The sequence below is a fragment of the Panthera onca genome, chromosome E2, assembly GCF_046562875.1.
Source record: "Panthera onca isolate mPanOnc1 chromosome E2, mPanOnc1 haplotype 2, whole genome shotgun sequence".
In the NCBI taxonomy this organism is placed as follows: Eukaryota; Metazoa; Chordata; class Mammalia; order Carnivora; family Felidae; genus Panthera; species Panthera onca.
The window spans coordinates 6,199,561-6,220,295 of record NC_138353.1 but is presented as its reverse complement, the minus strand read 5'-3'; the positions used below and the strand labels follow the sequence as shown (position 1 = coordinate 6,220,295).

The following is a 20,735-nucleotide window of genomic DNA, read 5'->3' as shown; positions in this document are numbered from 1 at the left end:
TTTTGTGCTCCCACAACCTTAAACCCAGCCACTTTGCTGCCTGAAGGACAGAATCCCCCTCTACGCTCTTGCCCAGAAACCTTGGCAATGATCTCGTCCCTCCGCTCTGATCTTACGGACATTCCTTTACATGACCCTGATATCAGCATGTTTTCAGACGTCAGTAGTTTTGTGTTTCAAGGGCAAAGGTATGCGGTGCTGCGGTGACAACAGACCGTGAAGTTTTATGGCAACAGACCCTTCCCCCAGGAGCTTCAGCCCAACGCGCAGAGCTCATCGCACTAACAAAAGCCCTAAAACTTGGAAGAAACAAGTCAGTTAACATTTATATGGACAACTGCTATGCTTTTGCAACTGCCCATGTACACGGATCCATTTATCAAGAGCGTGGTCTCCTCACAGCAGAAGGCAAGGCCATCAAAAATAAAGCTGAAATTTTAGATCTTCTAGCAGCCATCTGGGAACCTGCGAGGCTGGCAATCATTCACTGCCCGGGACATCAAAAAGGCAACTCCTTAGAGGCAATCGGAAACCACCTGGCTGATGCAGCAGCCCGAGAAGCTGCCCTAACTAAAAGTGAAAGTGCCTTGGAGCTACCGATCTTGACAGAGCCCCTGCTTCCACTGGAGCCCAGTTACACTCCTAAAGATTTGGAGTGGATTTCCAGAAAAGGGGGAAGTAAGATGCTGGGACAAAAGTGGTTTCAGGATCCTGAAGGTAAGATCCTCTTACCCGCGGCACTCGGGCGGCGCATGCTGGGTCAGCTCCATCAAGGGACTCATCTGCAAAGAACGAAGGTGGCGGAATTAGTGCGGAAGAAGTTCAGGGCACAGGGCTGGGAAAAGAGATTGAAGAGGTGGTTGAAAGATGTGTAAGCTGCGCCCAAGTAAATCAGGGTGCAAATAGGAAGGTTTCAGAAGCTAAAAGAGATAGAGGAATTGAGCCAGGCCGCTTTTGGGAAGTAGATTTTACTGAGATTAAACCAGGGAAATATGGATATAAATGCTTGCTTGTTTTTGTAGACACCATCTCTGGGTGGGTCGAGGCGTTCCCCACTGAATCAGAAATGGTTCAGGCGACAGTTAAGAAATCATTAAAAGAAATAATCCCTAGATTCAGGCTGCCTCTGAGCTTAGGATCAGACAATGGCCCGGCCTTCATGGCGCAGGTGTCCCAGGGTCTAGCCCGGGCATTGGGAATAGATTGGAAATTATATTGTGCATATAGACCCCGGAGCTCGGGTCAAGTAGAAAGGATGAATCGGACCCTAAAAGAGACCTTAACCAAATTGTCCCTTGAGACAGGCAAAAATCGGGTTGATGTCCTGCCTTTTGCCCTTTTGCGTGTGCGTTGTACTCCATTTGTCAAGGGATTTTCCCCTTATGAAATTTTATTTGGCAGACCTCCACCTATCCTGCCGAGGCTAGGAGACGATGTAATGGAACAGTTGGAACAGGACCACTTGCTGGCTTCGCTCATGGCCCTGCAACATGTACAGAAGGAAATAACCAGGGCCTTGAGAGAAGCCTTCGCTCATCCTCCTGTTCTTCCCCACCCCTTTCAACCAGGAGACTTAGTCTGGGTCAAAAGGCATGAGCCTAAAACCCTGGAGCAGCGCTGGAAAGGACCACACACCGTGATTCCGACTACACCCACGGCCGTGAAGGTAGATGGTGTCCGAACCTGGATTCATCACTCTCAGGTTAAGAAAAACTGCGTGAAGGCGGGAACAACCCAGACTGATGCAGAACTAGATAACAAAGAGCAATGGAAGGTTCAAAGGCATCCAGAAGATCCTTTAAAGCTAAGACTGATGCGGGAATAATAATTTTCTGGGTTTGTATGGTGATAAGTGTGGGGGACTGTATGGAATTGCATCCCCTATCTTTTTGGCCATACCAATGGGAACACAGGGACACTGTCACGGGAAAGGTGATAGCATCTAATACCTCTTCCACTGTGCCTTGTTTTTTGTTTGATTTATGCGACTTGGTGGGGGACTCATGGGGGACTTGAGTTACTAATTATAAACAGTCAACAGGCTTTGCTCCTCCGGTCCCCGAAAACCCCTATATGGTTACTTATGGATGTGGACACAGGGATCAAGAACAAAAATTGGCTAACATACCAGGGTTACACAGTTGCCCTGCAAATAGGAAGGTTGAATGTGAAGGAAAAGGCCAATACCATTGTGCAAAATGGGGTTGTGAAATGCTGGCCCCCTGGCTGGCAGGACAGGGCCATGATCCCTTAATCACCCGCTTTAGAACTCCAGATCCCAAATGTAAGACTCAAGGAAAATGTAACCCAACAAAAATATGTTTAAAAAAGGTTTCTAGTTCCAGTACCTTTTCCTCTTCCTGGGACACTGGACACACTTGGGGTCTCAGGATGTATGCTCCAGGAGTTGACAAGGGCATTTCCTTTACTATACAAAGGGTTAAAAGAAAAACTCCACTCAATCCGGTAGGGCCAAACAAGGATATGATTGTACACCCCCCACTCTTTCCGACTGTCCCTTCCCAACCTACCCCGCAATCGGGTGCCCCCCCAAAGTTGGAATTACCAACTACAGGTCATATCCAGAACCCCTTCTCCCCTGAGATGCATTGGCTAGATGTAGTAGATTCTACGTATGCTTGGCTAAATTCATCTCACACCGAGATTGTACAAGATTGTTGGCTGTGCTTAAACCCTAAACCCCCATATTATGTGGGAGTGGCTACAAATGCTAGCATTGGACAAGACACAGAAAAGCATGTCGTGAAATTGCTAAATCCAAGCACGACAGTGTGCCCTTGGGGTTCACGACCAATTTTAACCCTAGGAGACCTCCAAGGGCAGGGTTGGTGTATAGCGTCCCAAGAATTTAATTGGCAGAACTCGCCTTACAAAAACTCTTGTGCAGAAGTGTATATTCCAAGTAGTTCAGATACTGATAGCGCCCAAAATATAGCATGCCGAGCCCTTCCTGGAGCCTGGTTTGCTTGCTCATCAGGAATTACCCCCTGCATTGCAGCCGCATACCTCGGGGTCGGCACCCAAGAGATTTGTATCCTAGTTCATATTCTCCCACAAATATACCTATATAGCGGAGAAGCAGGGAGAGAACACTTACGTCTATTTGAGGGACATTCCAGGGTAAAAAGGGCAGCACCAGTCCTCATTCCACTCCTAGTGGGACTGGGAATTGCAGGATCCACAGCTATTGGAACTGCTGGACTCATTGTGGGGGACCAAACTTTCAAAACGGTAAGCAAGCAAGTGGACCGAGACCTAGGCTACTCGGAAACTTCAATTTCTCGGCTAGAACACCAAGTAGACTCTTTAGCCGAGGTTGTATTACAAAACAGAAGAGGGCTTGATTTACTCTTCATGAAGGAAGGGGGCCTCTGCGTGGCCCTTGGAGAAACGTGCTGTTTTTATGCGAACAATTCCGGAGTAATCCGAGACACTCTCAGTTTGGTCAGGGATAATCTTAGGGCCAGGGAATGTGTCAGGGAAGCCAGCAATAATTGGTATCAGAGTTTATTCTCTTGGTCCCCCTGGCTCACATCACTGCTTATGGCCGTAGCTGGGCCACTGCTATTGTTACTTCTCGGGTTAACTATTGGCCCATGCATTATCAATTGGTTAGTACAATATGTCAAGAAGCGAGTTAGTGAAATAAAAATTATGATGATCAGGTCCAATTATATCCCCTTAGTTCCTAATGATGAATCAAGGGATTGATTCACTGACAAGAAAAGGGGGAAATGTAAGGGTTAAATTGTAGTGTAGGGCTAATGCTTAGCTTGAAAAATAACAGCTTTGTGTTGACACTGAAGGTTAAGAGATAACAGCCTTGCTTTGCTCTGGTAAACTACCCCACATGCTCTTGTAAATTAGGCTTCACCAATTAAGGAAACAAAAGTTCAAAGAAAAGAGCATCAGAGGCAGGGTCAAGGAGATCCACTGGTTGCAACTTAGAGGCAGAAAGTCTAAAATAAACACCTCATTAGGCAACTGTTTCTAACTCATCTGGAAACTGTTTCTTTGTTCTGTTCCCAGGTGATGATAAAACGATGTGATCGGTTATAAAAACTCTGTACCCCGGCTGTTCGGGGCCGCACTCTTATCAAGAGTGTTGGTCCCGATCGGTCGGCCTTGCCTCTCATTGTAATAAACTTTGTTGTGACTGTCACTGGTGCCCGTAGCATTCTGTTTCAGGAGTCGTGTGGATGCAACACTAGGAAAGCCCAAAAGAAACCCTGTTTCAGCATCTTATATTCTGGGGTCCTTCTAAGCTTACATAGGTCATAGTTTACTCCCAGGCTACAGGAGGCTAGCTATGTTTGCCCTTTACACAACCAAGGCAGCAAACTCAAAGTGCGACATGTTTTTCATAAAATCCCCGTTTCAGGAAAATCATCAGGGTCCTTTACTAATTTCTGACAAGAGGCCACTGAAAACTATATGGATTTTATCAAGCGCCTCCAAAAGGCTATTCAAAGACAGCCTGATAATATGGAAGCAGCCAAAACAATACTTCTTTCCCTGGCTGTTGAAAATGTTAATGACGATTGCAAAAGAGTTCTTAAGCATATCAAACCCAATGCAAATAACCCCAGAGCCACTATCAGTGAATATGTTAAGACCTGTCAAAACGGGGGAACAGAACCCCACAAAACAAAGCTACTTGCCTTGGTCTTTAAACAATCTGACCCAACCGGTTTTGGCTGTGGAAAAGCAGGACACTTAAAAAAGGATTGTCCCTTTACAAACACTCCCCCAAACTCCCGCTTGCCAGGCTTGCCAGGATTGTACCTCGATGCAAGAAAGGGAATCATTGGGTAAATAACTGTAGGTGTAAATTTGATAAAGACGGCCATCCCCTCAGTTTGGGAAACTCCCAAATGAGTGCCCCCCTCCATATCCAGGACAACAAAGAGAGGGGACGGCTCCTTTCTGTCCACAAGGAAAGTCACCCTCCCCAACCCAAGGCCCAGGCTACTCAAAATCCGTGGGATCCCTATGTGCCGCCACCCGCAGGAGCGCAGGGTTAGATTTAGAATCCCAGGAGATCATCACACTTAATCAGCCTGGACATGTATACCTCATTCGTTCTGGTATATTTGGCCCACTTCCCAAAGGCTATGTTGGTCTCCTTCTTGAAAGATCTAGCACAATCCAGACTCATTGACTCAATGGAATATTCAGCTAGTGCTAGATAGAGTAGTGCTAGGACTAGGACTTCTAGTCCTTCCAGGGGTGATAGTGATTTCACGGGGGAAATTAAAATCATGGCACAGGCCTCTAAGTTAATAACCATCAACAAAGGACAGCAATTGGCTCAACTCCTTATCCTTCCTTATTGGGTCCCCAGAGCTGTGAACAAACCTAGAAAAGAGGGCAGGTTTGGGAGCACAAACTTGAAAGAGCGGACCTAGGCTGGCCGACTCCATTTTGTTCTGTGTCCTCCATCTTGAGTGACTAGGTCCCTGACACGGCCCCCTTTTCCGGGAAAACTGCAGAAAGAAATTCCCACTCACCCGCTAAAACCCCTCCCCTTGAGTAACTTCCCACTCACCCATTCAAACTTCCTGTTCAAACCACGCCCGGCAACCTGCGCAACAAGACTCTGATCCTTCCCCAGCCAATCGGCTAAGGCCACAACCATCACCCCTGGACCCCTCTAAAACCTTTGTGCTTTTGAAACTCGCTCGCTCTCTCTCTGGCATCTCACCGCTGCGTCGGTGCAGGTAGGAGATTGAGCTCGAGCTAGCTCGAATAAAGGCACCTTGCTTTTGCATCGGACTTGGCTCCCTGGTGGTCTTTGGGGATCGCGAATTCTGGGCATAACATTTGGGGGCTCGTCCAGGATCCCCAAGACCCCCGAGGAACCCCCAACCCGGAGAGCCTGACTGGCCACGGTTAGTGTCTGTCTGTTCCCTGTCTCTTCTGCGTGAGCTCATTTCTGAAATTCTGGTAGTGCCCGGTGCAGTCTAAGTGGATGCACTGGAGGACCATGGGCCCGGAGTTTCCGAAGACGTTCCGATCCTCCCTTCTGGAGGGACGTGGATTCCCCTCAAAGGTCTGAGATGAGGCGGGTCACTCCCGCCGGTTGGCATGAGGCTGTCATCTAGCTTTCAGTTTTGCTTCCATGGAGTTGGAAGACTGTTTCTAGGGGCCCTCTGTTTGTCTGTTTCTGTGTTTCTCTGTATTGTTCTGTGGACTTACTGGACGGACGTTATGGGACAGACTCAGACTACTCCTCTAAGTATTATGATTGATCACTTGAAGGATGTCAAGGGAAGAGCTAACAACCTCAGTGTGGAAGTCCGAAAGGGTTGGTGGCAGGTTTTTTGTTCTAGCGAGTGGCCAGCTTTCAATGTCGGATGACCACCAGAGGGGACCTTCAACCTCCCTACCATCCACTGAGTCAGGGGTATCATCTCTCAGCCTAAGACAGGCCATCCTGATCAGCTTCCTTACATTATCACTTGGCAGGACCTTGTAGAAGACCCACCCTCTTGGCTTAAGCCCTTCCTAGCCCCACACCCTCTGGAGCCAAAACCCATTCTTGCTTTGCAGGGGACAGAGAAGGAGAAAAAGAAAAGTCTTACCCACCCTTCAGCATCCTTCTACCCTGTCCTACAAGGGGGGACTGAAGAAGAATTAATTTTTCCTCCCCCGTATAACCCCCCCCCCAGGTATAACCCCCCTAGGATGCCGGAAGAACACCATCCTCCCCCTCTGGGGGAGGCAGAAGCTGATCCAAGAGCGGGAGGCGGAAACGCTCCAGTGGGAAGCCCACCCTTTACCAGACAAAGGGCTCAGAGGGAGCAATCCGCCTCCACCACCGACTCCACTATTCTGCCCCTGCGAGCCACCAGACCCCCAGATGCGGAGGGGTATCAGCCCCATCACTATTGGCCTTTCGCCACTAGTGACCTCTACAATTGGAAAGCTCAGAATCCTAGGTTTTCCGAGAAACCGGCAGGGCTTATTGATTTATTAGACTCTGTTCTTTTTACCCATCAGCCCACGTGGGACGATTGCCAGCAGCTTTGGCAGGTCCTGTTCATGACTGAGTAAAGAGAAAGAATCCTCAATGAGGACTGAAAACTAGTTCTGGGTGCAGATGGGAATCCCACCACCAACCAGGCTCAGATAGATGCCTCCTTCCCCTTAACTCGGCCCCAGTGGGATTTCAACACGGCAGAAGGTAAGGAGAGGCTCCGGGTCTACCGCCAGACTCTAATGGGGGGTCTCCGAATGGCTGCTAGAAAGCCAACCAATTTGGCCAAGGTAGGAAATGTGCAACAGGAAAAAGATGAATCTCCAGCTGCCTTTTTAGAACGGATCATGGAGGCATTCCGTACCTATACCCCCATGGATCCAGAGGCTCCGGAAAGCAAGGCAGCTGTTATCATGGCCTTTGTAAACCAATCGGCCATAGACATTAGAAAAAATTAGAGAAAAAAGACTAGGAGAAAAAACTCTGCAGGACTTACTAGTAGTAGCCGAAAAGGTGTATAATAACCGGGAGCCTCCTGAGGATAAGCAGGCTCGCGCCATGGTGGCTGCCAGCAGTAAGCAGACTCGAGACCTGGCCAGAATACTACTAGCTACTACTGCTGACTCCCCCAAGGAATGAGACCGCCGTCTCCGGCAGCTGGCGGACGATGCAAGAAGAGGTAAAGGAACCACCAAGGGGGAGAAGCAGAGGCTGCAGAAAGATCAGTGCGCATACTGCAAGGAGATAGGGCATTGGGCCCGAGATTGTCCGAAAAGGGCCGGTGGGAAGGGAAGCAAGACTGACCGAGTAAAAGTCTTAGAGCTAGATGAACTGAGTGATTAGGGGAGTTGGGATTTGGACCCTCTCCCCAAACCCAGGGTAACTCAAAGTGGAGGGGACCCCTGTTGACTTCCTTGTTGACACCGGAGCACAACATTCGGTCCTCCGCACCCCACAAGGAAAACTAGCCAGCAAGAAGTCCTGGGTACAAGGGGCAACTGGTATGAGCCAGTATTCATGGACTACCTGAAGAACGGTAGATTTGGGGACAGGTAGGGTATCCCACTCCTTTATGGTAATACCGGAATGCCCCTACCCGCTATTAGGACAAGACTTACTGACCAAGATTGGAGCTCAGATAACTTTCAGACAAGGAGGGCCTCGGGTCACTGATGGCAAGGGCCACCCCATCAGGTCCTGACCATGAAACTGGAGGATGAATACCACCTCCACCAGGAGGCGCTCCCGAGAGAGGATAATATAGACAGGTGGCTACAAGAATTCCCCTCGGTTTGGGCAGAGATGGGGGGCGTAGGACTAGCCGCTCACAGGACCCCGGTCCTGGTAGAGCTCAAGCCAGGAGAGAGTCCGGTAAGGATCAAACAATACCCCATGTCTCAGGAGGCCCGGAAGGGGATCCAGCCACACATCCGGAGACTACGAAGCCTAGGGGTACTAGTTCCTTGCCAGTCTCCCTGGAACACCCCCCTACTGCCGGTCAAAAAGCCTCACACAAATGACTACTGTCCGGTACAAGACCTCCGGGAAGTAAAGAAGAGGGTCGCGGACATAAACCCAACTGATCCCAACCCATATACTCTCTTGAACTCCTTGGTGCCCTCCAGGGTCTGGTATACTGTGCTAGATTTAAAGGACGCCTTCTTCAGTCTGCCGCTGGCACCCTAAAGCCAACCCTTGTTCGCCTTTGAGTGGCATGATCCAGAGGAGGGCTACAGCGGGCAACTCACCTGGACACGGCTGCCTCAGGGGTTCAAAAATTCGCCCACCATCTTCTACAAGGCACTACACGAGGACCTGGGTGAGTACAGAAGGGAGCACCCTGGCCTCACCCTCCTATAGTACGTAGATGACATCCTGATTGCTGCCGAATAGTACGTAGATGACATCCTGATTGCTGCCGAATAGTACGTAGATGACATCCTGATTGCTGCCGACACGGCCAAGGACTGCGAGCGAGGGACCCAGGACCTGCTGGCTCCCCTGGGGGCCTTAGGGTACCGGGCATCCACGAAAAAGGCTCAGATATGCAGGGAGAGGGTAAGTTACCTGGGATACATCCTGGATGGCGGACAGCGGCGGTTTTCAGATGCCAGAAAAGAAACTGTCCTGAAGATCCCTACTCCCACCTCCCAAAGGGAAGTAAGGGAATTCCTAGGATCGGCCGGCTACTGCTGCCTCTGGATTCCGGGTTTTGTTGAGATCACCAGCCTCCTATATGAAGCTACCAAAGAGGGGAAAACATTTGAATGAACTGAAAAAGAGGAAACTGCCTTTAATCAGTTAAAAAAGGCCCTCCTAGGTGCCCCAGCCCTGGGCCTACCAGACATTACGAAGCCCTTCCACCTCTTTGTACACGAACACAAGGGAATAGCAAAAGGGGTTCTAACTCAAGCCTTAGGCCCCTGGAACCGCCCGGTGGCTTACCTGTCCAAGAAGCTAGACCCAGTGGCTGCCGGCTGGCCGCCATGCCTAAGAATTATTGTGGCGACAGCACTCCTAGTCAAGGACACAAACTGACCCTAGGACAGGAGATCTGGATCACGACCCCACACGCCATTGAAGGGGTCCTGAAACAGCCTCCTGATAGATGGATGAGCAACACACATGTGACTCATTACCAGAGCCTCCTACTCAACCCTCCACGAGTGCGGTTCCACCCCAGTGCAGCCCTCAATCCTGCAACCCTGCTGCCCGACCCTGACCTAGGTGCTCCACTACATGACTGTGCGGGGATCCTGGAGCAAGTACATGGATTCCAGATGGACCTGACCGACCGGCCCCTCCCTGATGCCGAGGCTACTTGGTTCACTGATGGCAGCAGCTTCATGTGGGACAGACACAGGTATGTGGGTGCAGCAGTGGTCACCAAAACGGACACCGTATGGGTGGAGGCTCTACCCTCCGGAACGTCAGCCCAGCGAGCAGAGCTCATCGCCCTCACCAAGGCACTGAAGCTGGGAGCTGGAAAATGGCTTAACATCTACACAGCCGTTATGCGTTTGCCATGGCTCATATTCATGGGGCAACTTATCAGGAGAGGGGGTTAATAACGGCAGAAGGACGGACTATAAAAAATAAGCAGGAGATACTTGACCTGCTTATGGCCTTATGGCTTCCTGCCAAGCTGGCCATTATCCACTGCCAAGGGCACCAGAAAACTGATAACGTGGTAGCTAGAGCTAATCGAAAGGCTGACCAGGCAGCCAAGGCAGTAGCCCTTACATCAGTTCCCACCATGACCATACAACTACCGGACCCAGGAGACCCAGTTTTACCAAACCAGCCCAAATACTCCCAGGAGGATTTTCAGTGGATCAAGAAACTCCCCATGGCCCAGAAAATAAAGGGATGGTGGTATATACCTAACAAGAAGCTCGTGCTGCCAGACCGGCTCGGAGTCTGAGTATTAGAGCACATGCATCAATCTACTCACATGGGGGCCCAAAAATTAAAAGACTTAATCCGACATGACAGAATCAAGATTCACCAACAGGACACCAAAATAGAGCAAGTTGTATCTGCCTGCAAGACCTGCCAACTCACCAATGCGAGAGCCACACCAAATAAAAAAGGAACCAGGCTCAGAGGCACCAGACCTGGACCCCAATGGGAGGTTGACTTCACTGAAGTTAAACCAGGAAAGTATGGTTATAAATATCTTTTAGTATTTACAGACACCTTCTCTGGCTGGGTGGAGGCATACCCAACCAAGCATGAAACGGCTGAGACGGTGGCTAAGAAGCTACTAGAAGACATCTTACCCAGCTATGGTTTTCCTGCCACGATAGGATCAGACAACGGACCAGCTTTTATCTCACAGGTAACGCAGGCAGTAGCCAAGGCTATGGGGGCAAACTGGAAATTACATTGTGCTTATAGGCCCCAGAGCTCAGGACAGGTAGAAAGAATGAATAGAACCCTAAAAGAGACCCTTACCAAATTAACCATGGAGACTGGCGGGGACTGGGTGACTCTCCTACCGTATGCCCTTTACCGGGTTAGGAACACTCCTTACACCCTGGGTTTTGCTCCCTACAAGATCATGTTTGGCAGGCCACCCCCTATTATTCCCAACCTTTGAGCTGAACTTCTTGCTGAGTTTAAAGATCAAGAACTTTTTCTTTCCTTGAGAGGGCTCCAGAGGACACACGAGGACATTTGGCCGCACCTCTGTGCCATCTATGAGGCCGGCCCAACCCCGACACATCACCAGTACAGGCCGGGAGACTGGGTCTACGTCAAGAGGCACTGCCGAGAGACCCTCGAGTCATGCTGGAAGGGACCCTACAACGTGGTGCTGACAACCCCCACCACTCTCAAAGTAGACGGCATCGTGACTGGGGTCCATCACACCCACGTTCAGCCAGTGGACCCCTCCTCGATCTGGAAGGACTTCATCACACAATGGGCCATCAGTCGGGACCAACACAACCTGCTCAAGCTACAGCGCATTCAACCCACCTGATATTGGTAACTCTGTTAACTCTGCTTGTCATTGCTCATGCTGCCAGGAGTCCCCACACCCCCCAAAACATTACCTAGCAGATCATAGACACCAGCTCAGGGACAATACTTAATCAGACATCCCAGACCCACCCTAGAGACACATGGTTCCCGGAATTACGAGTAGACTTAGAAAGCCTGTTTCCCCGTTATACCAGCCACCCCAGGGTTGATACCACAGGGTTCAGGCAATAAGACTTTCACTTCTATGTCTGTCCTGGTGGAAAAGACGGTGGGGACACTTGCGGGGATGCGGCAGACTACTTCTGCGCCTCTTGGTCATGTGTCACCACTGGACACATCTGGTGGACCCCACCACGCACCGGAGATCATCATGGTAATGCGGCCTGGTGGCCCCCGACCACCGTATGTCTCGGGCCATGGTAATCCTGTGTCAATATCTTTCACAGAACAAGGAAAAAAGGCAACAGGGAGGGAAGCTGGAAAAACCTGGGGGTCAGGCTTTATGACAAGGTCAGACTTGGAACTGGAGATAAAGGAATGTTATTTACCCTCCGAATGCAAGGAACCCCCCTTGCCCAGCAGTCCCCCACAGGGGTAGGACCCAACCAAGTACTAGTTCCCCGACCTGCCCCCGCCCAGACGGCCACACCCAGAAACACCCAGGCTCCCGCTACACGGCCCTCCACATCCCCTGTCCCTACCGGAGCGTCACCCGCATCTTCTGCCCCGGCTCACAACTTACTATCTGATACAGAGCCCCTATGGAGCACGCTTGTCGGAGCATACCAGGTACTAAACACTTCTGGACCCGACCTGACCAAGTCCTGTTGGCTCTGTCTAGTCTGGCCCCCATATTACGAAGGTATTGCCATTAAAGGCAATTATACAACAGCCTCCAACTCTAACTCCAGCAGATGGCAGCAGACTACTGCAAGACTAACCCTCCAGGCAATAACAGGACAGGGCACCTGCATAGGCCACGTGCCCCCCGGGGCAGTCACATCTCTGTAGTGAAACCCTAACAGTCCCCAGGGAGACAGTGTATCTACTTCCCCCCAAAAATTCATGGTGGGCCTGTTCCAGCGGCCTCGCTCCCTGCGTCCACTCCTAAGTCCTTAACTCCTCAAAGGAAGGCTTCTGCATACTCGTGCAGTTGATCCCCAGGCTAGTGTACCTTTCGGGGGGAAAAAAATACTTAATAGGTTAGGCTCTAGTAACTCCCGAAGTAAAAGAGAGACTATTACAACCCTAACTCTGGCTGCGCTCTTGGGACTGGGATTAGCGGGGGCAGGGACCGAAATATCCTCACTCATCATCCAGGACAAAAACTACGGAACCCTAAGGGCAGCCATTGACTTAGACATAGAATGGAGAAATCAATTTCTCATTTACAGGAATCCCTTACTTCCTTATCAGAAGTAGTACTCCAAAACAGAAGGGGATTAGACTTATTATTCATGCAGCAAGGAGGACTATGTGCAGCCCTAGGGGAAGAATGTTGCTTCTATGTTGATCACTTGGGGGTCGTAAAAGAATCTATGGCCCTCATAAGGGAAGGGCTGCAAAAACGAAAGTTAGAGAACAATCTCAGTCCTGGTATGAGTCTTTGTTCAACTGGTCTCCCTGGTTAATTACCCTCATCTCGGCCCTTGCCGGACCCCTTGCCATCCTGCTCCTACTAGTAACCCTCGGACCCTGTAGCATCAACAGGCTGGTCCAGTTTGTCAGGGACCGCATGGGGGCCGTCCAACTAATGGTCCCCCGTGCTCAGTACAAGCCCCTAGTAACAGAAGACGACAAAATAGAAATGCAGCCGGTCCCATGATTGGGTCCGTAAGCTACATGACAAGGGGGGAATGAAAGAGCGGACCTAGGCCGGCCGACTCCATTTTGCTCTGTGTCCTCCATCTTGAGTGACTATGTCCCTGACATGGCCCCCTTTTCAGGGAAAACCGCAGAATGAAATTCCCGCTCACCCGCTAAGACCCCCTCCCCTTGAGTAACTTCCTGTTCACCCGTTCAAACTTCCCGTTCAAACCACACCCGGCAACCTGCGCAATGGGACTCTGATTGTAAGGGTTAAATTGCAGTGTAGGGCTAACGCTTAGCTTGAAAAATAACAGCTTTGTGTTGACACTGAAGGTTAAGAGATAACAGCCTTGCTTTGCTCTTGTAAACTACGCCTCATACTCTTGTAAATTAGGCTTCACCAATTAAGCAAACAAAAGTTCAAAGATAAGAGCATCAGAGGCAGGGTCAAGGAGATCCACTGGTTGCAACTTAGAGGCAGAAAGTCTAAAATAAACACCTCATTAGGCAACTGTTTCTAACTCATCTGGCAATTGTTTCTGACTCATCTGGAAACTGTTTCTTTGTTCTGTTCCCAGGTGATGATAAAACAATGTGATCGGCTATATTTTTATAGCCCCCGGCTATTCTGTATATATTTTATAGCCCCCGGCTATTCTGTACCCTGGCTGTTAGGGGCCGCACTCTTATCAAGAGTGTTGGTCCTGATTGGTCGGCCTTGCCTCTCATTGTAATAAACTTTGTTGTGACTGTCACTGGTGCCCATAGCATTCTGTTTCAGGAGTCATGTGGATGCAACATGATCCTTGCCCAGCCAATCGGCTAAGGCCATGACCATCACCCCACCAGCTGCCCCTAGACCCCTATAAAACATTTGTGCGTTTGAAACTCGCTCTCTCTCTCTCCCCGGTATCTCACCGCTGCGTCGGTGCAAGTAGGAGATTGAGCTCGAGCTAGCTTGAATAAAGTCCTTGCTTTTGCATTGGACTCGGCTCCCTGGTGGTCTTTGGGGATCACGAATTCTGGGCATAACATTGGAGCACAAACTCACCTTTAGAATAATACTGACTCGCCAACATTTCTCAAGACAAACCTCTCTTGCAAATAAAGGTCAGAGAGAAACTTTTCTCAGCGTTGATCGATACCGGGGCTGATGTTATGGCCTTCTCACTGGGCTACTGCCCCTACAGCCACCCTAGTTGGATTTGGAGGCACCCAGGCTTCCCGACAGTCTCACCTTATACAAATGTTTAGGGCCTGATGATCAAATATCCTACATACAGCCCTATGTGATGAATATCCCTATCAATTTACGGGGAAGAGACTTATTGAGTCAATGGAATATTCAGCTTAAAACAAGTTTCTTCCTAGCCACTGCTCAAATTTAGCCCCTTCCATTAAAATGGGAAACTAACCCGTATGGGTTGAGCAGTGGCCAATAAAAGGGGACCGATTGATTCATCTCCAACAATTAGTAGATGAACAGTTAAATAATGGGGATATAGAGCCTAGGAGTAGCCCTTGGAATACTCCTGTCTTTTGTGTTCCTAAAAAAAATGGCAAATGGCGACTTCTTCATGATCTCAGAGCTATTAATGCAGTAATTGAGCCTTTTGGCCCCTTGTAGCTAGGAACCCCTCTCCCTCAACATTGTCTCAAAATTGGCTGATTCTTATTATTGATTTCAAACATTGCTTTTTCACAATCCCCTCAGCTAAACAAGATAGAAATTTGCCTTTACCATTCCTGTTCTTAATCACTGCAGGCCAACACCCTGTTACCATTGGAAAGTCCTTCCCCAAGGGATGCTTAATTAATAGCCCAACTATGTGCCAGTTTTACGTCAATGAAGCATTAGAGCCAATTAAACGTGGTTTCCTTCTTTGATCATTTATCAGTATACGAAGGATATCCTTTTTTTGTGCCCAGCATCAACAACCTTTAGATGAGCTCTCTGCCATTCTGCCCAACCTACAACACCAACAGGGTTTAAAAATAGCCCCTGAAAAAGTACAAAGGTCAGCTCCTTTTTCTTGCTTGGGGCTGCAAATGTTTAATACTCAGATTCGTCCCCTCATTCAGATCGTTCCTCATGATTCGTACTCTTAATGATGTACAAAAATTTGGGGGCACCATTACTTGAGTTCGTCCTCCTGGGCATTACTAATGCCCATCTGACCTAACACTGCTTTCTGGTGATCCTAACTTAACATCACCATGCCAGCTCACCCCAGCAGCAAAGAAGGAGCTGGATGATATTCAGTCCATTCTCACCTCTCGTAGTTATGATAGGCAAGATCCCAACCTTCCTCTGCAGTTATAATAGTCTTAATACGAAGGATTTTTCTACCACACTAATTGGGCAAGCTGCTATTAAAGTTCTAAAAATTGAATGGCTCTTCACCCCCATTAGTCTTAGACATACTCTCACCCTCCTCGTATTCAACATAGCACAATTAATCCAAAAGGGACGTCGGAGATTCTGGGAATTGTTGGGTCAGGACCCTGCAAACATCACTTGCTACCTCGCAGCACTTTCCTCGACAAGGCCATCTCTTATTTGCTAGAGCTGCACCTGGCTCTCGCCTACTATGTGGGCAATATATTTTATGGGCTCCTCTCTGACCCTTGTTTTAAGATTCACCAAGAGAGTAACAATGTTCCTGAGGGAGTCGTGCTAAAACAACCTATTAAGAATGCCCTCGGGGCGCCTGGGTGGCTCAGTCGGTTGAGCGTCCGACTTCAGCTCAGGTCACGATCTCACGGTCTGTGAGTTCGAGCCCCACGTCGGGCTCTGGGCTGATGGCTCAGAGCCTGGAGCCTGCTTCCGATTCTGTGTCTCCCTCTCTCTCTGCCCCTCCCCCGTTCATGCTCTGTCTCTCTCTGTCTCAAAAATAAATAAACGTTAAAAAATTAAAAAAAAAAAAAAAAAAAAAAGAATGCCCTCATGGTGTTACAGATGTCTCAGGGAAAACTCACAAGGCTTCTTGCCTTTGGAGAGTTGGGGAAAACTGGGAACATATTTCTTATACTGGACCCAGCTTTCCCCAGCATTTAGAATTACGAGCCATGTCATTAGCAATAGAAACTTTTCCCCAGCCTTTAAACATTGTTTCTGACTCTCAATATACAGTGCATTTAATGGAAAATTTTCCTTTTCATATTCTTCACCTCCCCTCAGAGAGTGCCTTTGCTATACTTCTCCAAAGTATTCAATTAGCCCTAATATCCCGCACCTCCCCGCTTTTTTTCATTCACATTCATTCCCATATCTCTTCCTGAGCCCATTGTTGAAGGCAATGCCTTAGCTGACAACATCGTTTCTCAAGAATCTTATCCTCTTTATGAGAGCCTCCCATAAGCTTTACCATCAAAACTGGCTAGCTCTAAGCGAACAATTGAACCTTACTGTGAATGAGGCCAAACAAATCATTCACTCCTGCTCAGACTGTCAATTACTATGCCGTTTCCTTCCCAGCAGGAACAACCCCACACCCCCGCCTCTGCAGCCGCAAGCCTAATGAGATTTGGCAGACTGATGTTACAGTTTACCCTGAATTTGGTAAACCTAAGTATATCCATGCATTTATAGATACTTACTTGGGTTTTATTTTTGTCTCAGCTCATACAAAAGAAAACACCAAAGCGGTATTCAATATCTGCATGCTATTGCAGCCTGGGGCTTCTGCCGCACAATTAAGACAGATAATGGCCCAGCCTACGTCTCCTCCTGATTTGTGACTTCTGTGCCTTATGGAATATCCGACATATTACGGGCATTCCTTATAACCCACAAGACCAAGCTATTTACAGAACAAGCACATAGCACACTAAAAAACATGTTAAAAAAAATAGAAACAAAAAAGGGAAACATACCCGTGGCTGTCTACATTACAATCTCAATTTCTTGACCACGTTATGATTAGTCTTGATTTTTTATAAAATTTTTTTAATGTTTATTTATTTTTAAGACAGAGAGAGACAGAGCATGAACATGGGAGTGTTAGAGAAAGGGAGACACAGAATCCGAAGAAGGCTGCAGTCTCTGAGCTTTCAGCACAGAGACCAACGCGGGGCTTGAACTCAGACTGCGCGATCATGACCCAAACTGAAGTCGGATGCTCAACCGACTGAGCCACCCAGGCGGCCCTACTCTTGATTTTTTAAATCTTGACCCTCAAGGACTTACTGCAGCTGAACAGCATTCGTCAAAACCAGATAAGCCCTTTCACCCTCTGGTGCTGTACAAAACCCCCAAAGGGGGGCCCATATGGTCCTGGCCCACTAAATTTCTCACCTGGGGTAGAGAATATGCTTGTGTTCTTTCAGATTCTGAACTTTTTCAAGATGGAAGAAGCCTCTTCATGGACTCCTCATCCAGAAGCCACTCTACAAACGCCAAGTCCTTGCCCCTGATATAACATGAGGAAGCCTTAAACGCCTGTCTAACCAGGCCGGCATCCTCTTACGACACAATGATATTGCATATACTTCTAATTCACAGCTGATGGCCATGATTTCTGTCATTAACCAAAATTCGATTTGTGTAACCCTGACTCTACTCCTTGCCCTCATTTGTTCAGGCCAAGCTCAATATTCATATTGGGCTCATCTCCTTAACCCGTCTATATTTGATAACTTAACACTCCTAGACCGGGATATTTCTATTAGCAATAATGACACTGAGTTCATGGGAGGAGCCAATCTTAATCTGCCCTTCCAAACGAAACAAGGGCATTGGCTTTATATGCCAAGACCTCAGTGGTGGCTTACTTCAGCACCTCCTATGTGTGTTACTAAACTTAGCAACTTAACTTATCTGCTTGTCTTAAAAAAATCAACTGGTGGGGCACCTGGGTGGCTCAGTCGGTTAAGCGGCCGACTTCGGCTCAGGTCATGATCTCACGGTCCGCGAGTTCGAGCCCCGTGTCGGGCTCTGTGCTGACAGCTCAGAGCCTGGAGCCCGTTTCAGATTCTGTGTCTCCCCCTCTCTCTGCCCCTCCCCTGTTCATGCTCTGTCTCTCTCTGTCTCAAAAATAAGTAAATATTTTTAAAAAAAATAAAAAAAAAAATCAACTGGCTTTTGCATGTACAGCCCAAACCCTCTACAAGGCCAGACAGTTTTACCTTTTTCTCAGCCACAAGTTCTGATATACCTCAAACAAAACAAAACAAAAACAAAAACAAACAAAAAAAAACCCAGCATCTCTCACACTCCTAATGTTATAGCTTGCTCTAGTCTCAAATATTCAAACCACCCCTGGAATAATATTCCTTGGACAACTTGTTATGGAGAGTCGGAACATAATCTTTACTGGAAAAATTGGACTATTGACAGGGGTCCTAGAGGATATCTTGAAACAAAATAGACTAATGAGACCATATCTTAGCAGGGAGAATATTTTTTGAAAAGAAGGAAGCTTGACTGGCCCTATAATTTCTGCACATAAAGTGAAATGAAAAGGACCTTAGTTTGTTAATCTTTGGAAGCTAGGTCTTCCCTTCTTCACTCATACTATTAGCCATGGAAAAATTTATGTATATCAGCATACTAAACTAACTTGGGCCTCCCTGCACAATGGTCAATTTGCATGGACCACTATTTGTGTCCCTTCTCCCTACATTCTCTTTGCTACCTCTACCTCCCAGATCCGACAACTAGGAAATAATAATGACAGCTCTACCTCCCAGGGCTGGATTGTATCCTGCATAAGAATGATAACATCACCCAATTAAATATCTCCTCCTTATTAGTACTTAGTATGTCTCAGCCTGGGTTCCTGTTAATAGCTCTGAGCCCTATATGCATCTGTCAGGACTAAGTGTGCTTTCCAGGTTCAACACTGGGACTCTACTCCAAGGCAAAAAAGATTTGTTGGCCTGTTAATCATGGGTATCCTAGCAGCAGTAGGCGTTATGCCTCTGCCACTGTAGCTGGAATCAGCCTGCATCACACTGTCCAGACAGCCCATGTCCTTAATAAATTTATGGTCAATACTACCAAAGAATTTGTAAGCCAAACTTCTATTGACAGACAAGTTTTGGCCCGCCTCAAAACTCTTGGGGCTGCAGTGGAATTTATTGGAAAAAGACAGGAGGCCTTGTTCCTCCATTCTAAACTGCCCTGTGACCCTAACTACCAGCATATCTGCATGACTGCATTCCTTATAATCACTCCCAAGCTTGGGATGCTGTCCAGACGCACCTTCGCAGTGTCTTTTCTTCCTACCTCTCTGACACCGAAGAAAATTTAGATATGACATTGTGTCAACAGCTACAATATGCAGAAGATCAGCTTAAAAATGAATGGGCTGATTCCTGGGCAATGTGGCCTGATTTAAATCCTTTCTCACTTAAGGCTAACACCCATCTCAAATTCTGGACAACTCCGGAAAGCGGACTGCTTTTACTATGCCTCTTTTTATGTCTTTGCAGAATCACTTTGCAGGCCATCCAAAAGCAAAAGAAGGACCAGGAGTTTGTCATGACGGTCCTCAAACACAAAACTAGAAGAACCAAGAAAAACAAAAAAGGGGAAGCTGTGGGGAATAAGCTTAGCACTTTCCTGGGCTTGTACCAAAGGGTTAACAAGGCAAAAAGAATTACAAAGCCATAGGATGTTCACACCCAAGTTTGGGTAAACAAGATTAGGCACATAAGGAAAGACTGGGGGTGGAGAGAGCAAAGGCCCCCAATATAAAGGTATATGAGGTAAGCAAGATTAGGTATTCAGGGCAAAAGTGTCCTCCAATCTAGTACTATAGCAGAAAGCTGCTTTCACAGGAAGGAAGGACCAATTTAAGTAAACAGGTAAATAGGGCTGTAGACCAATGAGCAGGGGGTGAAGGTGCCCAGAGCAGAGCTGATTAACAAAAGAAAAGGTGCTTTGTTAACCTTGAGGTTACTTGCTCTGTCTTATCCCTTAGGCTAGCTATGATAAACAGAGGTCCTGCCTCATGTTTGCTATAAACGCAACCAGGATTTTGTTTTGTATTAACCCAAACCCCTAGCCCCACATATCTTCAAGACCCCCTTTTCCTTAGGTCCATGAGTTAATGTTCGTGTCTTTGCGCACATCCATTACCATGTGTGTAAGCCTTCTGATCCTAATAAAAACGGAGCAGAACCCTTATTCCGGGCTCTTGTCTTTTCCAAGATGTTAGCCACCTCTTGCTTTTAATCCTGCATCCGTTTAATTTTTTTTTTTTACATTTATTATTTTGAGAGAGACAGAACACTAGTCAGGGAGGGATAGAGAGAGAGGGAGACACAGAATCCAAAGCAGGCTCCAGGCTCTGAGCTGTCACCACAGAGCCCAGTGAGGGGATCGAACTCACAAACCATGAGATCACGACCTGAGCCAAAGTCAGACGTTCAACTGAGCCACCCAGGCTCCCTTGCATCTGCTGTCTTGCTGGTCAAGAGAGAACTTTAGACT

General features: G+C 48.0%; 1 protein-coding gene and 1 pseudogene across 2 annotated transcripts; both read left to right on the top strand.

Moving 5' to 3' along the window:
- The first annotated feature begins 277 nt into the window (after positions 1–277).
- Positions 278–4,183, top strand: LOC145713204 (uncharacterized). 2 transcript variants are annotated; one of them, XR_014136179.1, is made up of 2 exons: positions 278–717; positions 1,402–4,183. XR_014136179.1 is itself a non-coding variant. In XM_081791399.1 (2 exons), exons 1-2 carry the CDS (start codon positions 330–332, stop codon positions 1,823–1,825), a joined length of 645 nt encoding a protein of 214 aa, XP_081647525.1. In that variant the 5' UTR covers positions 279–329; the 3' UTR covers positions 1,826–4,183. The 2 variants fall into 2 exon arrangements, 1 of the variants encoding a protein (XP_081647525.1); XM_081791399.1 differs by having other exon boundaries at positions 279–717; positions 1,569–4,183.
- Positions 4,184–6,708: 2,525 nt separating this feature from the next.
- On the top strand, positions 6,709–8,860 carry LOC144614682 (uncharacterized; annotated as a pseudogene).
- The last annotated feature ends 11,875 nt before the right edge of the window (positions 8,861–20,735 follow it).